The following is a 13309-nucleotide window of genomic DNA, read 5'->3' as shown; positions in this document are numbered from 1 at the left end:
TTTATTTATAATCACATTTTAATGTATTGACATTTTCTTTAGTCTAATGCACAGAAAAAATACTTAAAACTTTAATGCACTTAGCAACTGCTATATGAATGTAATTAATTATTGTTTAAATTAATTTTATTGTATTTTTCCATTTCTCAGCTGTTTGTTTATGCTGATGTTTCTGCCAGTTTCACTCTTTGCAGTAAGTGTTTGGAGATTATTGAAGTGTGTGTGTTTGCAGGGTTCCTCTGCTGTATCTCCAGACTGTGATTGAGGGAGTCGTGCGAACGCTAAAGGTCATGTATGGCTCTCTCGACAGGTAGACATGTGTTTCAATATATATATATATATATATATATATATATATATATATATATATATATATATATATATATATATATATATATATATATATATATATATATTTATATTTGACTAGATATTTTTCAGTATACTAGTATTCAGCTTAAAGTGAGTATTCAATTAAAGGCTTTACTAGGTTAAATAGGCAAGTTGGAGTAATTAGGCAAGTCATTGTATAACAGTGGTTTGTTCTGTAGACAATCCAAAACAAATATAGCTTAAAGGGGCTAATAATATTGACCTTAAAATCGGTTTAAAACAATTAAAAACTGATTTTAATGTAGCCCAAATAAAACAAATAAGACTTTCTCTTACTTATCAAATGATCAGTGTTTGTGAACTGTGTGTCTCTCCAGAGGTTTCAGCGATGTGGAAAACGCTCCTCGTCTGGATCATTTCTTCTGCCTCTTCTTTCAGCAGCTCATCCAGCCCTCGCGCTTGATCCACAGCTCCAGGACACCAGACCTCTACGGGTCGCTGTTTTTAGACGGACTGCCGGCTGTCCGCTGGCTCACCTTACCCCCGGATATAAAGGTAGGTCTCTTTTATGATTAGTTAAATGGCATCTATTATGCAAATATCATGCTTATAATGGGTTTAAATATAGTTGTGTGTCAGCAGTGTGTGAATATATCCAGCTTCTAATAATAAAAATCAATGAATTCTCTTTGTTTATAATCACTCTTGATATAAACAGTCTGCAGAAACGCTTTGATTGACATTCTCCCTTTGTACGTGTCATCAGAGTGGAAAAGCCCCGCCCACTAGTGACCATCTCTCCCTCGTTAGCATAATCAGCCCTGAGTGAGAAGCACAAATGAACAGCGACAGGAGTCTCTCTACACTGACACATTCTGAGACACACACTTTCAGTTCTTCTCACAGATAACGTTAGTCCTGTTTTGAATCTGTTGCTTTTCTGATGCATAGGCATTTGTAGCTCCGCCTTGTTTTTAAAAGACGGCGTGGATCACATAAGTCATTTGAATTTAAAGGGACACACAGAATGCGTTTTTCCTCTCTAAACGCACTACTTTTTAATTGTTTTTCAATGTAAATATGTGCTTGACAGTGGTATTTGATTGCTATGCTTGACTCTTTTGAAGCGCTCTGCACGCGATTTACAAAATCCAAAATCATTCTGCAGAAAAACGCCGATTTTTTTTTTTTTTTTTTGCAAAAATCTCTGCAGATTCGGAAGTTCATTTCGAGTTTGTTTCAGCAGTTCACAACAGCTCACCAAAGCAAATGTTTTGTCTGTGGAGTCTTTAAAATCTCTTTGCAAATGGTAGTACAGGTGCGGATATATCTGCGCCAGCTCTGCTACATTAAATTTAAAGAGCAGGGGGATGGTGGGGGTTTGATTAGGTCGAGGTTGGGCCCCCTTACAGTATCACACACCATCACAACAATAATATTACAGGACTCCTTACATCCTTACAGGGCCATATGCTCTCAGTCATGCTTCCCCGCGCCCCCGAGTTACAACACTCCTGACAATTGCTACTTTACAAACCACCCAGTGCAGGTTTTGGAAACAGTGTACCGTCACTCCGCCTTTTCAAACATCTTTTTGTCCTCAAATAAAGAACAAAAAAGAACTTGGTTTGAAGATTATCTGGGTTTTTACTCACACTGATGTGTGATGTTTAATAAGTGACACTTATTAGTGTTTCGACTGTTCTGCAGGTTGAAGTGGACACCGTCCTGTCAGACTTTGAGTCGTCAGATTTCGGGGACATGGTAAGATGAGCTATTGTGCTCAAATAACTGCCTAGTCTATGGAAAAATTTAGATTTTTTTTTTTAGGATTGTGATGTCTAGAGTGAGGATGCTGAATAATTCTGGAAATAAATAATCGAAAAAAGCTAAATAAAATCATATTACAGTTTTTCTCAGTCGCTTTGGTGCGTTTCTCACAGCACCAGTGCATTTCTGCACAACAGTTAATGCATTTCTCAAAACAATTAGTACAAACTGCAAAACCTAGCTGAAAACCTGCAAAAGCGCGTCACATGCTTAAAATAGATAGTTTATTCCTCAAAAGCAAGTACTGATGTCAATCAAAGTGTCAGTGTCATCAATTCAATTCAATTCAGCTTTATTTGTATAGCGCTTTTACAATGTAGATTGTGTCAAAGCAGCTTTACATAGAAGTTCTAGTAAACTGAAACCGTGTCAGTCCAGTTTTCAGTGTTGAAGTTCATTTTAGTTCAGGTTAGTTTGAGTTGCAGTCTATATACCTGAGGCTGGAGAACACGGGACGTCCAAAAAGCACATTACAAATCACAACGAAATGAAAACTGCAAATGTAAAAATAAGAAATTATTTAGCGTTTAGTACATTAATAATAAACATGCTAAAATGAATTTGGTTGCATGTAATGGAAGAATATTTACATCATTTAAATGCAAATTTCCCCTTTTATGTTCCACCTACAATGCCAGGCAGGATGAACTAACCATAACATTTTTAATTTAGACCATAACATATAAATAGCATTTAAATTTAAGTTTTTTTAAGTGTTTACCTAAAAGTTACAGTACCTGTACAGTTTCTGAATATAATTGAAAATATTATAAAAAAAAAAATATGTTAACAGAAAAAAACAGAACATTAAACAAATTAAAAAAGAAAAATGCTAATATAAATGCTATTTCCGCATATTCAAAGCTATAATATGTAAACCTAAAAAGTAATAAACAATGTAATATTTAATAAGAAATCCTATTTGCTATTTTGAAATGACTAAAAATGAAGTATTAATAAAACGATATTAGCATTAGAAGGAACAAAACACAGCAAAAAAATGACTACAACTGTAAATAAATGAATATAAGATTAAATCAGGCTGCACGGTGGCGCAATGGGTAGCACTGTTGCCTCACAGCAAGAAGGTCGCTGGTGTGGAGTTTGCATGTTCTCCCTGTGTTCGCGTGAGTTTCCTCTGGGTGCTCCGGGTTCCCCCACTGTCCAAAGACATGCAGTACAGGTGAATTGGGTTAGCTAAATTGGCTTTAGTGTATGTGTGTGAGTGACTGGGAGTGTATGGGTGTTTCCCAGTGATGGGTTGCAGCTGAAAGGGCATCTGCTGTGTGAAACATCATTCCAAACAATCATTCCGCTGTGGCGACCCCAAATTAATAAAGAGACTAAGCCAAAAAAAAGTCGAAATGAATGAATGAAAATGAAGTCAATTAAAAGAGCTATCCCAGCATATTTTAGAAACTATAATATGTAAATCTAAGAAGCAACCAAATCAATGTAACATTAAAAAAATATATCTTATTTGCAGTTTTAAAATGACAAAAAACATTCATTAAAGTGTTCTAAAAACAACATTAGCATTAGAAAGAATAAAAACACAACACTAAAACTTTAAATAAATTAATATAAAATAAAAAGAAATTGATACGAAAGCTAATTCAGCATGTTGTAGAAGTTGTAATATGCCAGTGATGCTAAAATAACCCTGTCTGTGTGTTCTGTCATTGGTCAGTCTGAGGATTTCTACGGCATGAGGCGTCTGTACGTCATTCTGGGCTCCTGTCTGTTTTATAAGGTGAGTGTTGAACCTCTTGTATATATTATTAATAGTGATGTGCGGATCGATAATAAAATACCGATATCTCCGATACCAGCTTTATGATATTCTAGAATCGATTATCTCATCAAAATATCAATATTTCATAAATTTAGAGCAAATATGTATTTTAAAGGTAGTAGAAACACAGCGGAAAGTAACTACAATTGCCCTAGTTTCTCTGAATAATGCCAACTTAATCGGAACTACTTGTTCTTCCGCCTGCAAAGTCATGTGCGTAATATGGCACTGTACAACTGCAGATCACGCTAGTTAGCCACTCAGTCGGCTGGCCTGGCCTGGCACATGCGAAGTTATGTGTGGAGCTACTTTACTTCCATTAACTCAAACGACGCTGTTTGTGACACGGTAACAAAACAGTGAGGTACTGTGGTAATACTACAAACCTAATCAAAAATCTACATAGAAATCACAAGACAGAATATGACAACGTCACGACTAGGCAGTCAGAAGAGGAGAAAAGGAGAGGCACAAGTGCTGCTGGGGCGAGACAAACATCGCTTTCAGAGTCATTAGGTGAAGCAGGCAGGCACCATCCAGGTACAGAGGGAGAAAATGCTGCGATGTGGCTGTATTAGGGGTCTTGGGTTTTTTGTGACTGATAAAACAATGAAAAAAGGTTTAAAACACTTTCATGGGAACTGGATTAAAATGCCACTAAATGTAGAAGTGTGAATGTTTTTTAAGGTGTTTTAAGATATACATGCTCAGATGCTGTCAATAAATATGTAAGTTGGCTTTTTTTGTATGATAATTCTTCATCAATAAACAAGAATAACCCGTAATATATGGCTCGTATTCAGTTTAAAGTGACACTTTTAAGTACACTGCTTGTTACTTAAATTTCCCAAACGGAATCTATATCGCCGACACTCGCCTTCATTTTACTTGGTATCGGATCGGATAGGAAATTAGGGGTATCGCACATCACTAACTATTATCAGAGGTGTAAGAGTACCTGAAAACCATACTTGAGTAAAAGTACAGATACCTTACTGTAAAAATTACTCCATTACAAGGTACAAGTCACCAATTCCAATAAGACTTGAGTAAAAGTATTAAAGTATCGGATTTTTAAAGAACTTAAGTATTTTACTCATTCTGAATGTAGGCTCGAAGAACACCAAGAAAGGTTTTTATTTCCTAATATAGACCTTTTTCATGGCTGCTGCATGGAGGGCGCCATAGCGACCAGCGTCTTCCGGTAGAATGCTAAAAACTTCAGTTTACAGCGTGTACAACTGGTAATTTGCACTCCGAAAATGGGTTTCAATAACGTTTTAAATGGATAACAGGGTGTTTTTGTGACACACAACTTAGAAATGTGTCTGTTAAAGCCGTTATAATCTGTCACATGTGGTTCAAGCGCGTCAGAAATACGAGAAAAACGTTCTCCTAGTTCACGTGTCTGCCGTCAGAAATACAGTGTGTTTGTGTGTTCCCAGCCTGTCAGCTGTTAGCTCAGCGGCTCTTTAACACACAAACACACACACACACACACACACACACACACACACACACAGAGAGAGAGAGAGAGAGAGAGAGAGCAAACCAGAGTACTGGCATGAAACTTAACAGGTATGAAAGTCGTACAATTTACAAAAATGACCAATAAAAGTCTGTTATTGATCCTCTGCTGGCTGATTTGCTGTTCATTCTAATCGCGAGCCGTTTGTGTTTTATTTAATGTGTTGTCGAAATGACACTAGCCTGTACTTTCACTTTGTCACAGTTATTAAATCAGTGTGTCAGTGGCACAGTACAGGCTACGTGTGTGTCTGTCAAACATTTTGGCGAATTACATTTGTTTGGGCTGGTTATATATTTGAAATAAAGAGAAACTGTTGACTTTAGCGATGACGAGGCTTCATTTAAACTGCAGAAGATGCCGTCTGACAACGAGGGGAAAACGCCTCACAGCAGCTGTTTTCCATCCTATTAGATCGCATTTCTTTAAATGATCAGTCCAGGAGATGGTGCTGATGGCCAACAGGATTAGTTCAAAGAGGATAAAAGCAGGTAAAATAGATTAAAACTATCGTTTCAAAGCTGTCCAAATGTGACTGTTTACACGCATCAGCTGCCGACCGGAAGTTCTTCGCATTCTCCTTGCGCATACACGCAAAGCATAATGGGTAATTTTGCGTTCCAAGAAAAAGGTCTATAGAAATTACATTGAACACCCCAATGTTTTGAAAATGACAGAACAAAATACATTAAAAAAAAACTGAACAAAAAGTCTCAAACTCAAATGCTCAAAAAAGGCACAATTTTCAAAAAAATAAAAAAGTAGTAAAACATAGTAAAAAAAAATAAATTCAGAGGTGACTTTCATGTGATTCACCTCTCAGTCTCAAAGAGGGGTAATAATAATAGTAATACTTTTATTTTGTGTTGCTTTTCAATTGATTAGGGTGTTTTCCCTGTATTAAAATTAAACAAAGAGGAGCAGTGGTATTTTTCAACTTAGTAAACTACATATAAATTCAATGAAAAATACATCACAAATAGTCATGTCATGTCGCAGTGGTTTTTGCCATATCAGTAACTGTATTAAATTCACTAAATTCACATTACATTAGCATTAAATAGACTCTTACTTCAATGTGTTTTCTCAATTTTGACGATAAATTCTTAAAAGGACTTATTTTCGTGGTTCGTGGCAAACAAAGTAGACACTGCATCCTGTAAGAGCCATTCTGCATATCGGCAAATGAAAACTTTTCTTTCAGATAAGGCCATGGATGGTCTAATTAAACACCTGGTATTAGGCAAGCTGCTAATTCAATCTCATAAATAGCATACAATACCTTCAGCACCCTGCAGATGGCGATAATCGCCTCGTATGCCCAACAAATTAGCTGTGGTGGATAAGGATGCCGACTTGTCGCGCACAATCACAATGTAACGAGTAACGGTAAGCGTCTGTTTAAATGTAGTGGAGTAAAGAGTACATATATTCAATCAGAAATGTAGTCAAGTACAGAGTAAAAGTTGCTTACATTTTTAATACTCAGTACAAGTACAAAGTAGCCAAAAAATACTTAAGAAAAGTAACGAAGTCCATTTACTGAAGTATTTTACACCACTGACTATTATACATCATATGTTGGTTTAGAAAATGTTGCAGTTATTAGAAATGAGTTATAAAACTATTATGTTTAGAAATGTGTTGACATTTTTTTTCTTTACATTAAACTGAAATTGGGGAAAACAAACAGGGGAGCTAATAATTCTGACTTCAACTGTTATTCCACTATATTATTGCTAATGTGGAACTAGATTATATAGATCTGTATTCCCACTGCACTCTCTAAGACTGAGGTCTGTGTTTTAGGGATATCTGATCGCGAACCACCTGCCGAAAGAGGATCTCCTGGACGTGTGTCTGTACTGTCAGCACTACTGTCTGCTGCCGCTGGCGTCAGAGCAGCGCGTGGCTCAGCTGGTGGTGTGGAGAGAAGTGTTTCCTCAGCGCAGAGAGACCAGAAACAGCACTGCACACCCAGGATACTGCCAGCCGCACGCTCGACACTTCCTGCTCATAGTAGGCCTGGTGAGAGAGTGCTGTCTTATAGAGAATGCAAATGTGTCATAATAGCGCAAAGCATTCTGGGAATTTATGACAAGGGAGCCTGGTTTCCATTGATCTCTATAGACTGATTTCACGCAGCCGCCATTTTCAAAAGCGAAATCGAGGCTGCGGTGGGAAGAAACCTGGAAGTATCATTGGGAATGTTATGTAAATGGCTATATATCTTATCAGCGAAGAGAAAGTGACACAAATTTATAATTTCTCCGCCTTCCGGGTGACCCGAAGGTCCGTTCTGAATGAATGGTGAATGTAAAAAGGGATATCAGAGCTCATTTTCAGCTAAGTTAAGGGAAATGGTACTAGTTAGCTAACGTTTTCTTTCCCAAACACACGTTTTAGATGCCATTGATCAAACTCGAGTTAATAAACTGATTCTTTCACTATATTAGACTCGTCACGATACTGAATTAAAAGAAAACCCGGCAATTTCGCGCTAACATTTAAGGCACTGTTGATGGCTTTCTTAAAACAGCACTGATTGCCATTGTGTTCACGTGTTCAACAGAAATGCTTGTGATTGGCCGAGAAGGTCATCAGTTCACCCACCGCTGTACAATGAGCACAAACACAGACGAGCCGAGCGATCTGCTTAATGACTCGACTGATCTTGACGGCTGCTTCGCGCTCCAGTCTGTGTATCTGTGTTTGCACTGGGTGAAGAAGTAAACTGAGTCCAAAACAAACACAGATATACGGAGATTGAAGCTGTGAAGATCAGTCGAGTCATCCGCGCTCAGCGGCGCTTCCATGTTAGCGGGTAAAACTTCAGTACCAGGACAACACTAATACAGACAACACGAGGGTGTGCTACAGAGGACTGTCGTGTTTTATCACTCACCAGGTATCACTCACATAGGCTGAAGCAGGAAAGCGTCCTCACGGTGTTTAACTAGTGCCCTGAGCTGAAGCCTAGTAGGACACTTAAGCGTATCACTGAGATTGTGATGTTGTTTGATGCTAAATTGCTTTTAATTGTTTAAAATAAACTTACTAAATAATATTAAAGTGATGTTTATACCATTTTCTGCATTTTGAAATCTCAGCAACAGCTGGAGGTTTGCAGTACACAGCATGTTACTGCAATGTTTACAGTGCTCATCCTATACTTCCGGGTTTCTTCCCACCTCAGCCTCGCTTTGGTTTTTTAAAATGGCGGCCGCGTGAAATAAGCGTATTGATTTACTGTTTCATATACACTCATCAATAGGCCCACACAGAATCTGCACGCGCAGAAATGTTTTTTTAAAAGATAGTGCTATAAAATGGTCGTCTTTTTCTGTTGTGATTTCCACTTGTTTAGACTGTGCGCTACTGCGTTTGTCCACAAACTGAGCTGTATACTGTGAATTCTACTACATCCTAAATGTATCTACTTTTTTTTTTTTGAAGAAGAAGAAAATGTATGTAGGCTGCATGGGGGTGCAGTGGGTAGCACGTTCGCCTCACAGCAAGAAGGTCACTGATTCGAGCCTCGGCTGTGTCAGTTGGCATTTCTGTGTGGAGTTTGCATGTTCTCCCCGTGTTGGCGTGGGTTTCCTCCGGGTGCTCCGGTTCCTCCCACAGTCCAAACACATGCGCTGTAGGGGAATCGTGTAAGCTAAATTGTCCGTAGTGTATGAGTGTGAATGGATGTTTTCCAGAGATGGGTTGCAGCTGGAAGGGCATCCACTGCGTAAAACATATGCCAGATAAGTTGGCGGTTCATTCTGCTTCGGCGACCCCAGACTAATAAAGGGACTAAGCTGAAAAGAAATTGAATGAATGAATGAATGAAAATGTATGTACTTTTGAGTGTGTGACAGAAGAGTATGCAGGTTTTAGACAGACTACTTCCTCTTTAACCCTTGTGTGCTGTTGGGGGTGTTTTCATCCACTCTGGGGTGATTTTGAGTCTTAATCTGGCTACACCTTACTCTGTGTTTCAGCAAATGAGATGATTTTGGTGATAAATCTTATTCTGACACATATTTTGGAAAATGCTTTAAAAATTTTCAAAACTGACTACCCTTTCCTTATGTTGGTGGCTGTTTTTGCCCCATTTGCTTCCATTATAAGGACGTTTTTGATGGCAAAGCCATGACAGCATATAATCATGCATTCTTGATTGTTGGTAGTTGGGATAGATGTGTCATTTTTACTGTTTACTATGTGAAATTCACTTTATGTATCGCGTTATCCCTATTGTTTCCGCTGGTTTGTGTGTTTGCAGAGGCACTTCATGCAGTGTGTGCTGCTGGAGGCGGGTGGCTGCGCCTCCTCTGCTGTGGGACGTCCCACTCCTGACTCTGTGTATGTGGATCAGGTGAAAGCCACACTGCTTCAGCTGGAGAGTCTGGACGCCGGCATCGAGGAGCGCCTTTCGGCTCCGCCTACTCCCTGCCTCTCCTGCGCTGATTGGTTCCTGCCTGCTGGTGGGCGGAGCCAGCAGGACACCATCGGCAGCTCCCCGATCCTCAACAGGCTGACGGCAGCCATTAAACCCCCGTCGCCAGGCGGAATAGGGCGGAGTCTGTTTGGGGAGGCGGGGACAGTGGGTATAAGAGGACGCAGAGCGAGTCCTCAGAGGAGTCAGTCTGACAGTGGCAGCGAGGGTCATGCTGACGGGACGCCTGCTAGTGTAGCCCGCAGAGACTCGCTGGGGTCCGGAGGGTCTGATGGCAGCTTGGGCAGCGCTGGGTTTCTCAAGGTGATTTTCTGCTGTCTTTTATTGTTTAGGACTCGCTGTTTCACTAATATTAAAGCAATCAGACTCTATATCAAAAGCATAAAATAATACATTTACAATATGGATAAATAAAAAGAAATACTTTGTAAATAGTCTATGACTTATGGTGATGCTGATAATTTTGATTTATTAGTATTTTATTTCTTAATATTATATATATTATTTAATAATTCATTATTACTATCTTTCGTATTATCTCCTATTATTTCTATAATGTAAGTATTGACATTTTCATTCTTTTAAACAAATATTTCCCAAGGGCTGTTCGGCAGTTTTGGGTTTCTCAAGTTGTTTTTCTGATGTCGTTTATTGTTCATGACTTGCAGTTTGACTAATATTGAAGCAGTCAGACTCTATATTTACATCTCAAAATCATCCAAAGGATAAATAATACATTTATAATATGCATAAATAAAAAGAAATACCATGTAAATGGTCAATAATTTATGATAATGCTGATCATTTTAATTTATTATTATTTTATTTCTTAATATTATGTATATTTTTTCATATTTAAATATTGCTATCTTTATTATTTCTTATTATCTCAATAATGTTATTATTGACATTTTTCTTTTTTAAATATTTCCCAAGGGCTATTTAGCAGTTTTGGGATTTCTCAAGGTGTTTTTCTGATGTTGTTTATTGTTCATGACTGGCAGTTTGACTAATATTGAAACAGTCAGACTCTTTATTTACATCTCAAAATCATCCAGAAGATAAATAATACATTTGTAATACTGATAAAAAATATATATAACTTGAATAGTCAATAACTTTTGATAATGCAGAAAAAAACAGCATTATTTATAGAACATATTAGAATATGTAAAGTTTGTAAAAATGTATACACACTATATCCACATTTTATATCATCAGATTTTTTTAATTTTACGTATAGTAGTTTCTATGTAGATATTGTTATAATTTATTTGTACTTTTTTATTTTTAATGTTTTTTATTGAATTATTCTCTTCAAGGTGGCATTTATAAGATGTTCAAAAAAATTGTTAAATAATTATTACAATTTAAATAACTGCTTTCTTATTGTATGTAGTTTCAAATTAAATATTATTACTGCAATCATCGTTGCTTTTATTGCTATTGCCATTAATAATATTAATAATAAAAATAATAATTAATATTAAAGTGATTTCTGAAGGATCATGTGACTGAAGACTGGAGGAATGATGCTGAAAATTCATCTTTAAAATCACTGGAATCAATCATTAAACTAAATGATAAACTACTTTTGAACAGATTTTGTAGTGCAATAACATTTCACAATTTTACACTGTGTGCTGTATTTTTGTTTAAAGGGCACCTATGATGAAAATCATCTTTTGTAAGCTGTTTGGACAGAACTGTTTATAGGTATAGTGTGTCCACAGTCATATTGGGCTGATAGAAAGACAATAAGTCTCTTTTTTTAATTTCCTGACGTTAAAATATCATCCAAATCCCTCCCATTTTAAGGCACACCGCAACGTGATGTAGGAGTGCAGTTTCCCTGCCAACCAAATTGATTGTCAGCCACAAATTAACATGTCTCCGTAGTAATGCATGTAATCATATCAACAAGACAGGACTTGCGCAAAGCAACCAGGATTAAAAGATCTGTTCAGCTCGGTGTAATCATCGATCATCATCAAATGTGATCAAGAATGAGTTTAAAACGGTTTTAAAACAGTGCATGTTTGTAATAAAGATACGTAATTCATTACCACAGGCACATGTCAGTTACAATTATAAAAGAAGACCTTTTAATCCCGGTTTGCGGACTTAAATCAGGTTTATTCTGTACATTAACTTAACGATGTCCATACAGCAGTGGATATAACCTTTATATGGGCTTAAATTAACTGTACAACAAAAACATCAAATAAGCATTGGGAAAGTTCTTACTGTAGTAAGGGAGATCTGCTTTATTCTTGTTTGTCACTGTGCTGTTTATTTACATGGAGGTTACGGCTGTGAAACGCACGTAGAAACGGTCGGCGGGGAGAACCAGCTCATTTGCATTAAAGGCACAGGCAACAAAAACAGCTATAATCTTAAAACATCGCACATTTCCCAGATTTAAAAAGCTATAATAACTAATCTGATGGGTGTTTTGAGCTGAAACTTTACAAACACATTCTGGGGGCACAAAAGACGTATCTTGAACTTTGAAAAGTGGTTAAATTTGGTGCCCTTTATATAAACGAAGCCCTGGTGAGCAGGAGAAGCTTATTCAAAAACATTAAAAAATCCTACTGACCCCAAACCTTTGACCGGTACTGTGTATATAAAATTTTAATTTATTTGTTAATCTGTTTGCAGATTTAAATGTATTTGAGTTGTTTTGTGTTGTTGCAGATGCCCAGGTTAAAGCATCCGAACCCGTTTTATCTGGGCTCTCTGAGGAAGAGTCTGAGCGAGCGAGAGACAGAGGAGATGCAGAACGTCCTGCAGTGAGTCAAACTGACTACACACTCTATTACTACGCTACTGTGTGTGTTTATATTGTGGTGTGTGTTTATATGTATGTTTATGCTGTTGTGCGTGTGCGTTTATACTGTTGTTTGTTTGTTTATGCTGTTGTGTGTGTGTGTGTGTGTCAGAGTGACGGCGGGTGTGGAGAACACACTCTTCCACTATGTGCTGATGGAGTCGGTGCAGGGCATCTTTATCGCTCCCACACACACAGAGATCCGTCATCTGAGCGGCTCCATCCACCCGCAGCTCATCCACAACTTCCAGCACTGCTGTCTGTCCATCCGCCAGGCCTTCCAGCAGAGCCTTCCCACACGGGTAACGACCCACAATCACACTTGCTGCCTGCCGATTCGCATACTGTCCATCCTAAATGGTATTCGAAAATAGAATCAGTCACTACCTGACAAAAATCTTGTCGTCTATTCACGTTTTATGAACAACAAATAATAACTTCACTTCTAGTTGATCATTTAGTATCAGAAGTGGCTTATATGAAAGATGATTTAATCATACCTGTCAACCCTCCCGTTTTTCCCGGGATTCTCCCGTATTT

At 37.7% G+C, this 13309-nt stretch overlaps 1 protein-coding gene across 7 annotated transcripts in view; it reads left to right on the top strand.

Moving 5' to 3' along the window:
- The window catches only part of intu (inturned planar cell polarity protein), a 60076-nt gene that overhangs the window by 35971 nt on the left and 10796 nt on the right, over positions 1–13309 (top strand). For 5 of the 7 annotated variants that reach the window (XM_073905998.1, XM_073906000.1, XM_073905999.1 and 2 more), the window contains exons 7-14: positions 233–310; positions 711–888; positions 2044–2097; positions 3854–3916; positions 7296–7514; positions 9763–10239; positions 12637–12731; positions 12882–13071. In XM_073905998.1, the coding sequence (XP_073762099.1) occupies positions 233–310; positions 711–888; positions 2044–2097; positions 3854–3916; positions 7296–7514; positions 9763–10239; positions 12637–12731; positions 12882–13071 (1354 nt within the window). Of the gene's footprint in view, positions 1–232; positions 311–710; positions 889–1099; positions 1245–2043; positions 2098–3853; positions 3917–7295; positions 7515–9762; positions 10240–12636; positions 12732–12881; positions 13072–13309 lie in introns of all 7 variants that reach the window. The other 2 variants (XR_012382256.1, XR_012382257.1) reach the window with 1 other exon arrangement.

This window comes from Danio rerio, chromosome 7 (genome assembly GCF_049306965.1).
Source record: "Danio rerio strain Tuebingen ecotype United States chromosome 7, GRCz12tu, whole genome shotgun sequence".
NCBI classification, from domain to species: Eukaryota; Metazoa; Chordata; class Actinopteri; order Cypriniformes; family Danionidae; genus Danio; species Danio rerio.
Note: the sequence above shows the minus strand (reverse complement) of the source record. Positions and strands in the feature narration are given on the sequence as shown.